This window comes from Apis mellifera, linkage group LG5, assembly GCF_003254395.2.
Source record: "Apis mellifera strain DH4 linkage group LG5, Amel_HAv3.1, whole genome shotgun sequence".
Taxonomy (NCBI): domain Eukaryota; kingdom Metazoa; phylum Arthropoda; class Insecta; order Hymenoptera; family Apidae; genus Apis; species Apis mellifera.
The window spans coordinates 4,765,711-4,780,893 of record NC_037642.1 but is presented as its reverse complement, the minus strand read 5'-3'; the positions used below and the strand labels follow the sequence as shown (position 1 = coordinate 4,780,893).

The window sequence follows — 15,183 nt, the reverse complement described above, 5'->3', positions numbered from 1 at the left end:
ATAAAATATTCGAAACTTGTGAAATGAAACGAGTTGATTAATAAATAATTGAACAGAGATCCGATTAAACATGAAATCGATATGGGCAATTTCTGTGATAGTGCAACACAATATTATTTCGATACTAAATTAGAGATACGATATTAACGAGTTTTTACTGGGTGGATTCAAAGTTGAGAGTATTGGGTTTCATTAGACTCGAAATCAACTGAATCATATCCCAAAGGTATTAAATTCTATGGAGTTCGAATCGATAATATCAAATCTTATTGCGGATCCAATTGAACGTTAAATTTCTTCTGTATCACGAAATCAGTGATATTTCTAAAATTCCGTACCAACTATTCAAAATCAATAAATATCTCTATTCTTATATTATAATTCCGTGTAACTTTAGCCTAGTATCAAGTAGAATTTGAATTGAAAAAATAAATAAAAAAGGATCGTATTTCTCAAAGCGTATCGTATTTTAAATCAAAATAAAAAAATGCATTGATAAAGTGATTTCAAATTATTTGTATTTATAATCTTAATAAACGAAGCTAATTCGATTAATCGAACGAGTGCCTCACTAAACTATTGATTGAACTATATATTCATTTGTTACATTTTTATTCATATTTCATTTACTCTTTTATTATCAATTCTCTATTCATCTGATGAATTGAAATAAATTAAAATATATCTCATTTTTAATTCATTTCGACCTCTCCAAGTTTAATTCATAAATCACGACAAATACCGAAGAATAAATGATCGAATTTCTTCGTTCCTTGGGGATCATTAATTAACGTAACAGCGGAGAAACATCGCAGAGAATTCGTTCGAGTGAAATTCCAATGCTGAGAGTGTGTTTTCTGTTTCTTAATTAAGTTAACGACGAAAATCGAGAGAGAGAGGAAGAGAGAGAGAATTCAGAATCGAGGGAATGGTGATGTAAATCGAGAGCTACGCGTTAATTATCAAGTGTTAATCAATTATCCACCGCGGTATCGAGATTCCTTCGACAACGAGGGCCATAAATGACCTGTCACCGCCATCGTTTTTATCACGTGTGATATGAACCTGAATTATACGAGAGTACATCGCCATGAGAGAATAATTAATTGATGATTATCGTATCTGCTCTGTTAGAGGCAAAGACTGAATATTTAATTCTATTCTCTTTGTGCCTGCCTGCATATACTTGATTATTTTTGATACAATTTAATTCTGATATTTTATATTAGAATGGAACCATATAGGAAATATAATTTATATTGTCAAGTTAATAGGATTTGTAATGATTTTATTTTTTTTTCAACGATTAATGGAATTCGATAATGTGGTGAAATTGATTTTTCTTTTTTTTTAGTACAATTATCATGATCAAACGAAATACTTTTATATTTAGAACCGAGGATATTATGTTTTTTTTTTCAATCATCTGTAAAGTAACAGATATTATTTCGAATGATTAATCTATAATTAATACGTTCATCTCTGCATAATTGAATCTCAACATAAGAAATTCAGGGAAAAGAAACAAGGTTTGAATGAAAGTGAGACGAGCACACCATTTAAGAGAATCAGAGAAAAGGGAGTTTGTAAAAATATATAAAAAAAAACTCGTCGTCATGGAAACGACTAAAGATCGATAGTATAGTAAAAATAAAAATGTTAATACGATATTCCCAATCCTATAAAGGTGATCTTCTCGCGAAAGGATAAAAATTTCTTTGACATAAACTTCATTTCCTTCGATCGAATTCGCCTACACACCGAAATATAATTCAAGAAATAATAAAGGGAAACGTGATTCGATAAGAAGAGATAACAATGAATGAGTTAGACGATTTTTTTAGGGATAAGTACGAGGATGAAGAATCGAGATTATTCGGTCGAGAAACGATAGAAATCGTGCAAATCGAAGTTTCCCAATTTACGAGGCGTTATTCTCGTTTTCACGTTCCCTTTCCTCGTTCCTTTTTCCTCCTCTCTTTCTTTTTTCTTCTCTTCTTGCCTCCACCCCCCTCGAGGAAATTCCTTATGCATTAGTAAGTATAAACGAATGAAGTTCGAAACGTAAACGCAATAAGTTATCGAGGAGAATGGAAGAAATACTCGTGAAATTTTAAACGGATGAGAGTGGATAAAAGAAACGAAGAATAAGGAAATAGTACAATTTCATTCTGAAATTTCTGATACACCAGTAGTCTGTTTTATATGATTCTGTTCCGATTTATTTACCTGGAGAAACTGGAATCTGATTGGAGAACGGTTCATCAATTATACGATATGGTTTGTTTCGTTTCGTTTTTAATCCGAGGATGAGGGTAACAGATAGAAAAATTTGAATGAAATTAAAGTTGCAATATCTGTGGTATGGTTTTGTACCAAAAAAAAAAAAAAAAAGATAAAAAAAGATAAAAAAGAAAAAAGATAGAAAAAGGATCGTATCCATTTTCAATAGATATCTATCTATTAATTTGATATGGCTTTGCACAGAAAGATTGGAAAATTTTAGAAACATATCCATTTTCAATAGATGTATATCTGTCGATTTAGAATATATATCTGATTTATAGAAAAGAAGAAAAATTTCAGTTATTCAGGATAAATATTTGAAAAATTTTGTTCTTTGGTTGATGGTTCCATCCTCGATAAAAATTTAGTATCTAATATTACAATATAAAATCTAATAAAAAAAGAAAAAAAAATTCCAATCATTTTTGAAAAAAAATGTATAGATGTGTAATAGTGAATTGTTTTTTTCTTTTTCTTTTTTTAATATTAGTTTTTACATCCAACGATTAAAAAATAGAAACGAAAAAATTCCACGAAAGGAAATTTTTATCAAAGGATTTTTTTAACGTATTGATAACAATTCAATACGTAAAAAACTAAATGCTTAAAATATTTTTAAAGAACAAACGAAAATTCGACATTGTCAAAAGCGAGATATTTATTCGGGGAAAATAACTCTCTCTTCCGAAAAAACGTTCCCTTCATTATGGCCACCGATTTTTCCTTCGTAGTTACGTATTCATCGAGGCAACTCGTTTCTTTGACAAAGAAATTCCCCTCTTCACTCTCAATTTTTCGAATGTATACCTTTTACCGTTTTCATGCTATCGCATCATTGATCTCGAGTTTGACAAGTTCCTCTGAACATTTCCCTTCCCTTCAGGAAATCCTCGACGCGAAAATTCCTTTATTAAGCAAAGTTGTATAAAAGATAAAAAGAAATTCTCTGGAAAGAGAGAGAGAGAAAAAATAATTCAAATCATCGTATTCGACTAGATAATTGAATAGGAAAAAATTCGTGATAGTATAAATCTAATATCTAAAAATGAAAATAAGCACAAAAATTAAAGAACATGGAAATTCTTTGGCAATCTTTGTACGTGATCTATATACTGTTGAATCAATAAAAATTGATAAAAAATGAGCAGTACTTTTCTAAAAATTTTTAACAATTGTAAAAAATACCTACTTCTACTTTTTGTATTCTCAAATTAATTTAATATCCACGTATTATATATCAAAAAAAAAATGAAATAAGAACAACGATATCATTTATCGAGGAAAAATAAAACAATCGTTGAAGAACAAACGAACAAAAAGACATAGAATCAGAGCGAAATTTTCCTCCACGCCATTCACACGGTTTCGTCGTTTCAGTTATCGATAGTTACGAATACCGCGCATTCACCATCAGAAGAACAAGAGAGAAAACTCGTCGAGGAAGTTGTCAGTTCCCGTTTATTAAGCGGAATCGGGAAGAACAAAAGGGAAACGGGGAGAAAGAGTAAAGTCTATCGAAGAATTCTCGGTCGATCTCGATTTAAACCAGATTCACGAGGGATCCGCGCGAGTTGACGACCCGGTATAAAGAATGGAGCAGGAAGTAGCCTTCGAAAGACGGTTCGAGGACCGCGGCTCTCTCTCTCTCTCTTTCTCTCTCTCTCTCTCTCTCTTTCTCGTTCGGTTCATATCGATCCCGCCATCTTAAGGTGGAACGAATTGAAGAGGGGACAACTTTAAGGCCAGAAACGTAACTTTAATTCCTGGAAAATGGGAGATTATTTCGAGAAACACCGACCAATTTTAACTTATTGTTACGGATTCAGAAAATTTTCAATTATAAAATAGATCGTCCCTCGTGAGGATTCTGTTAATTTCAATTATATCGAACCTTACCGAATTTCCTATATAAAATCCCTTCCTCAATTATTCGTCACTTGGAATTTCGACAAACAAAGATCCCTACATTTTGCGTTCACCTGCATAAAATATTCCATGCGTTCCCATATTCCTGCTTTATTTATTCACGTCTAAATTGCGTCACTCGACTCGAGGGAACAGAAGCGCGATTAATATTGCCGCGTCGATATATATCTGCTCGGTCGAGAAATCGACACACGTAGCGGCGATCGATTTTTCGAAACTCTTCGCGGATCCAATCCCAAGTCTCTCCCGACAGGAAAAAGAAAACAAAAGGGAAGGAGAACAAGGGGGAAAAAGGACGAAGAGGGAAGGGGGGAAAAAAAAGATGGAAAAAGGAAAAGCGCCTTTCATTCGTCTGAAATTTCCGATAGAGTCGTCGAACGAGCGCGGCGGAAGATAATTTCGCAGACATCTCACCGATTTCCGGCTCCTCACCGCCGTCGATACGCGCGGAACGAGGAGAGCCTCCTCCGTATTTTCGTCAAATATTTACACCGACGATACTGTCGACACGAACCGCCAACTCCTCCTCCTCTCCCCCCTCGATATTTTTCGATCGCGCGTATAATAATGCGAGGCCGAGGCATCCATGTCGATTTTATCGAAAGATTTCTCGTACGTACGTGATTCCACACGTTTGTCGTATCATCCACGTTGACAGAGCTGATCGCGCGCTCCATTGATCCGTCTGATTTATTGTCGTTTCAGAGGAATGCACGGCGGACAGATGCAGCAAGGTACCATGTTCCCATGGCGGGAAATGCTTGACTACCGGAGGCGACACGGCTGTATGTCTCTGCCCCCTCGGATACACTGGCGACCTGTGCGAGACCAGAGTCGATTTGCAGGTAAATACGTTAATGGAAAATGTTATTAAACGAGGCGTTAAAGGGGATATTGGAATTAAAAGTAAACATAGAGATCTGTTGGCATTGACGAAAATTCGAAGTCTGTTGATAACACTATTATTATATATATATTATTATATATAATATTATTATATATATTATATATTATTATATTATTATATATAATTAAATGAATTACTTTTAAAAAGTAATCTAAGATAGATTCGTACAAAGATATATCAAGATTCTCGATTTAAATCGCCACGATCTATATATATATATATATATTACATCCTCGATAATTAAATTATCCAAAATTAGGTTATCCGTTATTTGCTTCCACTTCTTATCAAAATATTCGTAAAATCAATATTCCAATTTTTCTTATGCTATGCATATATAAATCGTATAATGTACGAATGAATATATTCTACGTGAAATATTTTATTTATGACGCATTTTCAATATGACAAATAAATCTGATTTCCTCACTGTAATAAAAAAAATTGTGTATTATCCATGCTGTTGAAATTACAAGTTTTCTCTTATCCGAATTTCCTTTCTTATAAATTTCTATATATATTCGCAATTATTGAATTAAATTAAATAATTCATCTTTCTCGAATATCATTTCATCTAAAATTTTTCCCAATTTTTTAAATCAATTTTTATCTTCTCTCTCTTCTCTTTCAGAATGTTCGGAAAAAAAAAAAAAAAAGAAGTAAAAGGAAATCGAACTCGAAAATTGTTTAACCATGGGAATTACCATTTTTCAAGAACGCCAGTAACAGTATCGCGAGATATCAAACGCGCGTAGCATTGAGTGAAATTACAGTGTCGTAAATTTCAATGGTAACTCGTATTCCCTTCTCGTATGTCGAAGCCACGAACGATTAACTGTTACGGGCCGCGATTTCAAATACAAGCTGAAACGCTACCGATTAATTAAATCTTGGTCAGGCTCACGCTCCCGTGCCCCGTAAACTTTGCATTTAATCCTTTATCGTGGCGCGAACCTGCGGTCACGTCGTCCGCGTGCTTTTGAAGTAACCGCCGATAACCTCTCTCTCAAAAAATTCCATTGAAATCCGCGTGGAATAAAAGGGAAATGGTAATCGAGATCCGCAGTTTCAGTTTGATTTTCGTACGCTGTTTTTGTTTATCCTGATTATTCATCGTTCCTTTGTTCGTAATTAATATAATTTTTACGGGAATTCTTTCATTGGAGTTGATTATAAAGGAAAATTATGAAGATTGAAATTTAAAAAAAAAAAAAATGTGATTTATACGAGAGACAGAAGAGACAATTATACTCGTTTGTATTATTTATGCATTCCGTTGCGTTTGATAATTTTAATAGTTTTCCATTCTATTAAATATCGATAAGATTCTTTCCTGATCGCATTAATTGTTATTAATTTTATTTTAATCCTGCCGTTTCATAAATTATAATACACGTTAAATATCTTTGAGAAAAAAAATATCATACGCGATATAATAAAAGAGGAGATTTAATCCCATCTGAATATATTCCTAAGTACGATCAATGAAAATCTCTCTCTTGGAGAGATCGTCTCTAAAATACGAGGAACGATTATGTAAAACCGTGAAAGAGACCGTGGAGAAATCGCGTTGGTATCGGCCTCGATAGTAAATCGTGTGCAAAGTATCACGGTTAATTACATCTTGCGCGGAATACCAAGGCTTGGAAACAGCCTGCTGCTCGATTTCAAGCGGATTAAAATCGAAACGACGGGATCCAGGATATTTTCTACCGAATTAAACGGAAACGCGTTCCTTTTTTCTTTCCTTTTCTTCTTTTTTTTTCTTCGCTCGAATCGAAATTTTCGACAGAAATTTGCCTCCCTTTCCTGTTTCTTCTTTTTTTTCCCTCCCCGTTTTTCTCCACCCCTCGTTCCTTTATGGGGCGCCGTTTCCACGCTGAAAAGTTGGAAAGGGAACCGAGAATAATACCGATCAATTTGTCCTCTCGTCCGCAGACTGCCACTTTGCGTGTGCACACACGTGTGCATCGAAATACACGTAGGATTATACGTACGAGCCGGGTATATATATATATGTATCCGCGTGTATCGATTATAACAATGGCGGAAGCATTAAAGCGGGTCCGTAAACGCGTCGAGTTGCATCTGATAAAATTACTATCGGGTTGTCGGTCGCTATTACTTCCGAAACACTTGAGCAGTAATTTTAGCATCAACAGATGGATACATGGATAAAATTGGATATTAGTTTCATTTTGTTCTATTCGTATTTTATTTATTATTTTTTATCGTAGTTTCTTCGATGATTGGGGAAGATTTTAAAAAAGTTAAGGAGATAAGAAGGTTTTTTCACGAGCAACAAAGTTGATTTATTAAATCTAAAGATAGGTTGAAATATTAATTTTCACACAGTAGAGGGAATTTTAAAAATTAATCATTCGTTTAAACGCCACTGGTTTAATTCTATTTATCTCATAGTGGCTGTCCGATCATGATGAACGTTCTACTGTATGGTGGCCGACTTATTCTATTTATATGGACATGAGTAGAATATATGATTATATTTTAATAATTTATCATGATTTATTCGTCGGTTGAACGAAAATTTAATCATTATTTAATATTTTATATTTTTCTATTTTCATATTCTCATTCTTTTTATCGAGTATGTCGAGAATATTTCCTTAGAAGTTTCACCTTTAATTCTTCTTATTTTATCCCACGCTTTTTCGTTGTTTCACTCGCTATTCACCGTCATAAAAATTTCGCTTATCTCCATCTTTATTCTCATTTTAGCGTTCCTTCTTCAACGAGCATCGTGAAAGATAAGGAAATTTGGTTTTGACAACGTTGCTAAAGGAAAACAGAATTCCCTTTTTACAAAATAGCGAATATTTTACTACGAAAATATATCAATCGTTAAGTATGAAATATCGTGGATAATTTTCTATAAATTATCATTTTCTCAGATTTGATTAATCAATATCATCCATTAAATTTTGTTACTACTAATCAATCAATTATTAAACAATATGAAATTCATTGTAATTGAATGTTAACAATTAATGTTAGATTACAAATTGAACGTTAACAAAGTTTGTAATGGACACATCACAACTTCATTTACACCCATTATTCATACGTTCCTTTCATAAAATTCTATTAAACTTGGAAAAAAGTAACAAACATTTATATTCGCATAAAACAAACTCTCTCTCTCTCTCCATTAATTATATTTTTAACTTTCGAATAATATCAAGCAATAATTATATTTAACCATAAACAATCAAGATCAAACTCCACATACACATCTCTGTATAACTCTTCATAACTCCACATTTCATATACCTTTTTTTACACCAACTCTCATATTCCTCCACCATATTCCTCCATAATCCCTCCACCATTCGTTCTCACAATTAACCCGCGTGAAATAAAAGAACCTAGGAGAAAAAATTTCATCCCTCCCTGGCCACAAACTCGTGTTATATATCCCTGGCGAGCGAATTTTTCTTTTTATCGACGTCTTCACCCCTCCAAGAAGAAGGTAAATTTCACATCTCTTCCCTCGGTCTCGTTATAGCGGCGTGTGTTCAGTGTTCTACGTTCCATTTCTTCGAATCCGTGGCAGAGCGAGGCGTGGGCGCGCCGATGGAATTTACGACGGGGTGTGTAACGACGGTGCAACGTTTAATTTACTGTATCCTACGCTGCGAACCTTCTTCCTGTTCGGTAACCACGTCATTTCGAAAATTGACACGGAGAGATAACGGGGAAAAATAACGATTGGGGAGCTCGGACCGATGGGAAATAACATCGTCGGCTGACTTCGGATAGTTGGAAGCCTCGATTTTTCCCGTCCATCGAACGATTTACACCTTGTTTTCCCTCGCCTCGCGATTTTCGCGATAGAGAAAACGATAAAGGTTAACGTTTCTCGAAAATTTCCTTTGGAAAGTGACTTCTTAAAGGAAGATAATCGTTTAAAAATGATTTTTATGCGGTGGAAGTAGAACAATTTAGGCGAGTTCATTGAGAAATTATTTGGTAATGGATTTTAAGTCTTTTGAATCTTCTTTTTCCCTTTATAAATTTTTGTTTGGATATTTATTGTCCTATAATAATTCGAAAAATTTTAAAATCTGACTTGCGAAATGATAGTTGTTCATTGAAAAATCTCTTCTGACGTTGAGTGAATAAATAATTTTTTCTGATTTTGTGTATATATGACAGCGTGTTTAAAAAGATTATTCTCGGATAAATGAATTACTAAATTTAAATAGTGGCAAGTCAAATAACGTGCCAACTCGATTTTCTCAGCTAACAAGTTAACGAAATTACCTGTTGCAGTCTGTTCATAGTCAATTAACTGTTACTTAATCTTCATCTCCATTTAAGTCTATCTTGTCCTTTATCTTCCCCTCTACATTCTTCTTATCTATTATCTCGTTATAACACGTAAATATACATCACGTAAATATACTTCTCTTCACTTGCTACTTTTTAAAAAGTAGATCATTAAACTTTCATTCATTCACAGGCAAATAATAATTCATGACTCAGTAAGAAAACTTATCACATTAGCTGCAAGATGATCGAGCTTTTTAAAAGCTCAAAGATCATATGATTTAATTTTTTTTAGTAACGTTAATTTCTAAATTTCTTCGCAATTTCATTGTAATCATTAAAATTAAGAAATTAAAAACACTGGGAGATAAACGAAGCTTGATAAACAAAGAACAAAGGGTCGAGCGATCATTTTCTTAGCCATTTACATCCCTTTTTCCGTTCCATTTACAAGAAAAACAACGATTCTCTCTGAAAGGATCAGATTCTTGGTGGAAAGAATCTCCTCCAGGGTTGAAAGTCCGTGAAATAACCGTTGCGAATGAATTGTCTGGTTACAGGTACCCTCGTTCAATGGATCCTCTTATCTGCGTTACCCTGGATTGGCCGACACGTCGCTATCCTGGCTGGAATTGGCTGTCACGTTGAAACCAACTGTCGCAGATGGAGTTATACTTTACAATGGCCATCACAGCGACGCCACCGGCGATTTCATCGCGTTGTACCTGTCGTCCGGCCATGTTCAGTTTACCTTTGACCTGGGAACAGGACCAGCCAGTTTGAGGTGAGCTCTCTCTCTGGAGAATGGAATCTTGAAATTCACATACGAACCTTAATTCGAATCCGAATTTCATTTCACTCGAGTGAAATTTTAGAGAAGAATAGATTGAACTTTCTGAACCGATTCAATTCGTACACTATTTCTTATTACATATTTTGGCGTGAAGAAATGTCGATGGATTAATTTTTTTAAAATTATTAGGAATCGAAAACCAATGAATAATAAAGCCAGACGATTAAACTGTTACGTTTCAGCTTGAAAACAAAAAATGCAACAGTTGTGCACGGACTTTGTGATGTATTGAATTAATATAAACACAATACACGTCAATAAAAATGTTAACATCGTGATTTACGAAGTTCAACGGAAAGAATCAGCCCTTTACGTTTATCTTTTTCTATTCGGGAAAAATTCAGTCTCAGAAATTGATTATACCGAACATATAAATACATGTAGATACATACGTTCCTTTCAATTTCCTCCGCAACTCCTTTCAATCCTAACCGTGTCTAATTGATCGTTTTCATGCTTGCCCCTCATCGAACGTTTTCAACGGATGAACGGATATTGTAATTTTATCGGGGACTGGTGCACGAGGTGAAAAAGGGAAGTGGGTCGGCCAGTTATGGATGCCTCGTTCCCGCTTGATTGGATGGGGAAGCGTGTTTTAATTTGTTGAAGGCGGTGGCTTGATTTGTGAAGTAGTGGCGAGTTAATAGACTTTCCAGGAAATAAATTTAGGTCTTCTTTTTCTTCTATTAAACATGTTCAATGATTTTTTTTCTTTTTTGCAACAGTTATTGTTCCATTTGTCTAATTTATTCTATTAATCCGTCCACGACGTTATTCTACTATTTTATTGTCTACTTATTTGTCCATTATTTATGTGAAGAGGCACAAATACTAGTATTTGTTTTTAATACTTGAAAATTAGAAACAATTATTGTTTGAGGAAAATATTAATAATCAATGAGCTGTTTTATTACATACTCTTTATTCTCCTTGTGAAAAATAAGATACGCCATTTCTATCTAAACTATATTTTTCACGAACAATTTTTCTTTCTTCGTTATTTCTTATACCTGGAATAAAACCATCGTTTATTTCCATCCATTTTCAACCGACTTCCACCGCAATTAAAATATTCAAGGTTCCGTTCCCCTATTTCTCTTAACCCCCTCCAGTTCCTCGATTCGAATCTATCTCGAATAATCCAGTGTGACGAATCAAATCGAGCAGCTACGAATAAAAAGAAAACTTGAAATACGTGAGAAAAATAAGAAAAAAATAAATAAATAAAATCTTATATGCATGTGATTACTTCCTTCGTTCGCGCAACGATCGAATGATTATCCGTCGTAGTTATATAACGAATTTATGCGCAATCGAGATCGATTAATCAAGCTCGATGTTGGTGTCGAAAGAATCGACCGATCGTTTAATCCATCCTATCATCGGCTAACGATGTATCGATGTCGATCGGCCTCATCGCGAGTTAAACCTCTGAATATTCATGATGGAAAATCAGTGCTCGCAAACACGCCCCTCCGTGGATCAGAGATTCTAATCAGGTTCCCAGGTTAGCTTATCATTTTTGTTGTTTCCGTTAACCTGGAATTAACTCCCTTACCCTGATAGAAAATCCTTAAGCAAGATCAGGAGGATGGAATTGGAAATGATTTAGAATATTCTCTTATTGGATCGATATTTCTACATGTTCTTAATGCGAAGAGGATAGTTTATTTAATTTTGAATTTGTATAATGTATTACGTATATACGTATTCTGAAAAAGAGAAAGTTTTTATTTTACAACGAGGAAAATATATATATATATATACGTGATTCTTTCGTAATGGAGAACTTTATATATCTGGAAAATAAGGGATGGGATAAAAAATATTGCAGGTTTTAATTAATTTTATTAAAAAAAAATATACATAATGTGAAATATTCATATACTGAAATTTCATTAAAAATTGAACTGTCATAACGATTCCGAACGCGAGCGTACATCGGCAAATACAATGGACAGCTTTCATTTTGCAAGCATTTCGACAATTAAATTATAATATATAATAACAGAAACGTTGTTTCTCGTCGATACAATGACGATGGATATGGAAATTCGAGATTCTACCCGACGGAAAAATATTTCCCCCGTTAATTAATCCCGATTCATTTAACCGAATACACGAGCTCGGCGTGTATGTGTTTTTATATTGATTCGCGAAAATCAAACATCATTCTGTTCCACGGAGGCAAGCGGACGAGTGTTTACCTGCTTTATGAAACCGATCGATAAATAAGTTTTTTTTTTTTCCTTTCTTTTTTTATTTGCTGTCGACAACGTTTCGTCTCGACGAAATAATATCCGTAGGTAAACTTCATTTGTTGCGGCCAAGCTGGATAAATTTTGACGCCTTTATTTCTTCACTGTTCTATAATATAACGCGTGTCCAAAATCTTCTCTCTTTTTCTCTCTCTCGATATTAATCAGTCATCGATATTAATCAATCGGATACAAAATTTTGGTTTTTTTGTTTACCAATTTGCAAAATTGTTCAGAGCCGACATTTATTCAATATATATATATATGTATATGTAAAAGAGAAATTATGATCGATGATGATGTTTACGAGTTGCGAAAACTTTTTATATTTAACGACACGCGCAAATATATTTCGATCGGATTAATTGGCAAATATAAATATTCAACGACAAATATAAATATTATTAATTGTACGGTGCAAAATGGCGCTAATGCAACAAGCTGCTTTAATGTTGCTCCGAAAATTAGCTTCACCCATGAATTTTGCTTATAAATGATCAAATTTCTTCACGTATTACACGATAATATTACATTAATAAACAAAACAAAAATAGAATTCACGATTAACTTGTCGCGTTAATGCATTAATGCATCTTTTTACTTGAAATCTTGAATAGTGAGATTTTCTCCGATATTAATTGGATAAACGTAAATTAATTATATCAAATACAAATATTCGGCGATAATTTATATTGTTGAAATTTTGTATCAATAATGTTATATATTAATGCAAATTATTATAATATCAGCTTTATAATTAACTATCTTAATCTAATGGCGGACGGCTCGTTATTCATCCCAAATTAATTCTCTTATTAAATCTCTTTTTGCATTGTGCGAAATATTGTTAAATAATACGTTTAATAATGAAAGCATCAACAACGATTATAATTCCAATGTACAAATCTGTCACAATATTATTCTCAAAAGAAGTCTCTCGTCGTAAGAAACTCGTCGATCACACCCTCTTCAAATCCCTAGTATTCATGCGCTGCTCTTCCGGCCATTAAGTGGCTACGCAACATTTCGATCCTTTCTTTGAGAAAGAAACTTTCCCTCCCCTTGGCTCGTGAGACCGATTTAATACGCGACTTTTCCACCCTTCACGATCCTTGATGTACCCTTCAACCATCGAAATATCATCCGTGAGCAAACTTCATTCCCATTCACGACGTTTGATCGGAATTACGGCGGTGAAACTCGCCTGATTCTGACTGCTTTTTCCCCTCCTCCCTCCGCTAAAGATTCTTCTTACAGTCGCGTCACATTTTATCATGGCGACCAGGAAACCTCGGTTTTTCTTCCTTTCGACTTTAAGTAGCACAAAATCCCCTCCTCTTTTTCTATTGAAGGATTCTTGGATCACGAGAAGGGGGAGGGATTTTAGTTAATATCGTAATATTGAAGTCGATCGCATCAAAGGCCATCTAATATCAAAAAAGGTTTATAATATATGTTGCTTGAAATTGATTACAGTCTCTGGAAAACTAATAATCCATGGATAATCCAAATCAATCACGAATATCATTCATCGATATCATTCCAATCATCTGTAATCAATCATCCTCTTTTCCTATTAAAGATGTTCATACTAGAATAATCTTTGACCATTCAATATGCACAATTTGTAATGCGTGTGTGTGTGTTAGCAAGCAACAAAAGAGAAAATTCTACATCGAAAGGCACGTTTACATAGCATGTTAATGGAATTCAAACGATTCACAATTGCAGAAGCGAGAATCCTGTTCGCCTGGGCGAGTGGGTGGAGGTTCGGGTGTCGAGAACCGGACGTTTAGCCTCGCTCGAAGTCGAGGACGATCCCCCGCAGGAAATCCTGGCCCCGGGCGCTTTCACACAACTGTCGTTGCCGTTAAATCTTTACTTGGGCGGCGCGCCATCCACCGACATGTACTCCCCGAAGATGAAAACGACCGCCAGCTTCGTGGGATGCGTTCAGACGGTCATTTTGAATCGTCGCGAGGTAAGAAACTTTGCCGGCACGCGGGCTCTTATAAGGGCGAAAGCCTTCCAAGATGATGATGGGGTGCGATGCATTTAGAAAATTGGAATTCTGCGGGAGTAATAAATGTTATTAGATAAGGAGGATGTGAAATATTACGAAATAATAAATATCTTGATCATTATGGAACAGTATTCTTCGTGAAAATGAATAATGAATTTCTCTTTTCTTTTTTTTTTTTTTTTTGTGTTAAGTTCTCGCGCACCAACTTTGCCATCGTGTTTTGCCATTAAAAATAATGGAAATACGGCACGTTAATAAAGGTTAAAAGCTCTATTAAGTCACATCATGCAAGATATACGTTGTTCCTCGCTCCCCTTTATTTATTAATTTATTTCCCCGTTTCTTCTTCTTTTTTTTTTCCTTCTAATTAAAATGAGAAATCATTCCTCTTCTCTCTCGTCTCTTTCCTTCGTTTTTCCTTTTTTATCGTCCTTTTTTCTCCATTTTTATCACTCTTTTCCTCTTCTCTATAATATCTCTCTCTCCCTCTCTTTCTCTGCTTCCCATATTGATCACACTATCCACCTTTTTTATCTAACCTTTTTCCCCTACTTTCTCATATATCTTCTTTATCTCTTCCTTACCGCTTTCCATTTTCATCTTTATCGAACACTTCTCCCTCCTTCTCCTCATATTTTTC

At 34.4% G+C, this 15,183-nt stretch overlaps 1 protein-coding gene across 4 annotated transcripts in view; it reads left to right on the top strand.

Annotated features, from left to right (window-relative positions):
• The window catches only part of LOC409782 (pikachurin), a 175,791-nt gene that overhangs the window by 152,303 nt on the left and 8,305 nt on the right, over positions 1–15,183 (top strand). For all 4 annotated transcript variants that reach the window (XM_006561063.3, XM_006561065.3, XM_016912367.2 and 1 more), the window contains 3 exons: positions 4,918–5,057; positions 9,970–10,193; positions 14,252–14,501. In XM_006561063.3, coding sequence (XP_006561126.1) covers positions 4,918–5,057; positions 9,970–10,193; positions 14,252–14,501 — 614 coding nt within the window. The remainder of the gene's footprint in view (positions 1–4,917; positions 5,058–9,969; positions 10,194–14,251; positions 14,502–15,183) is intronic.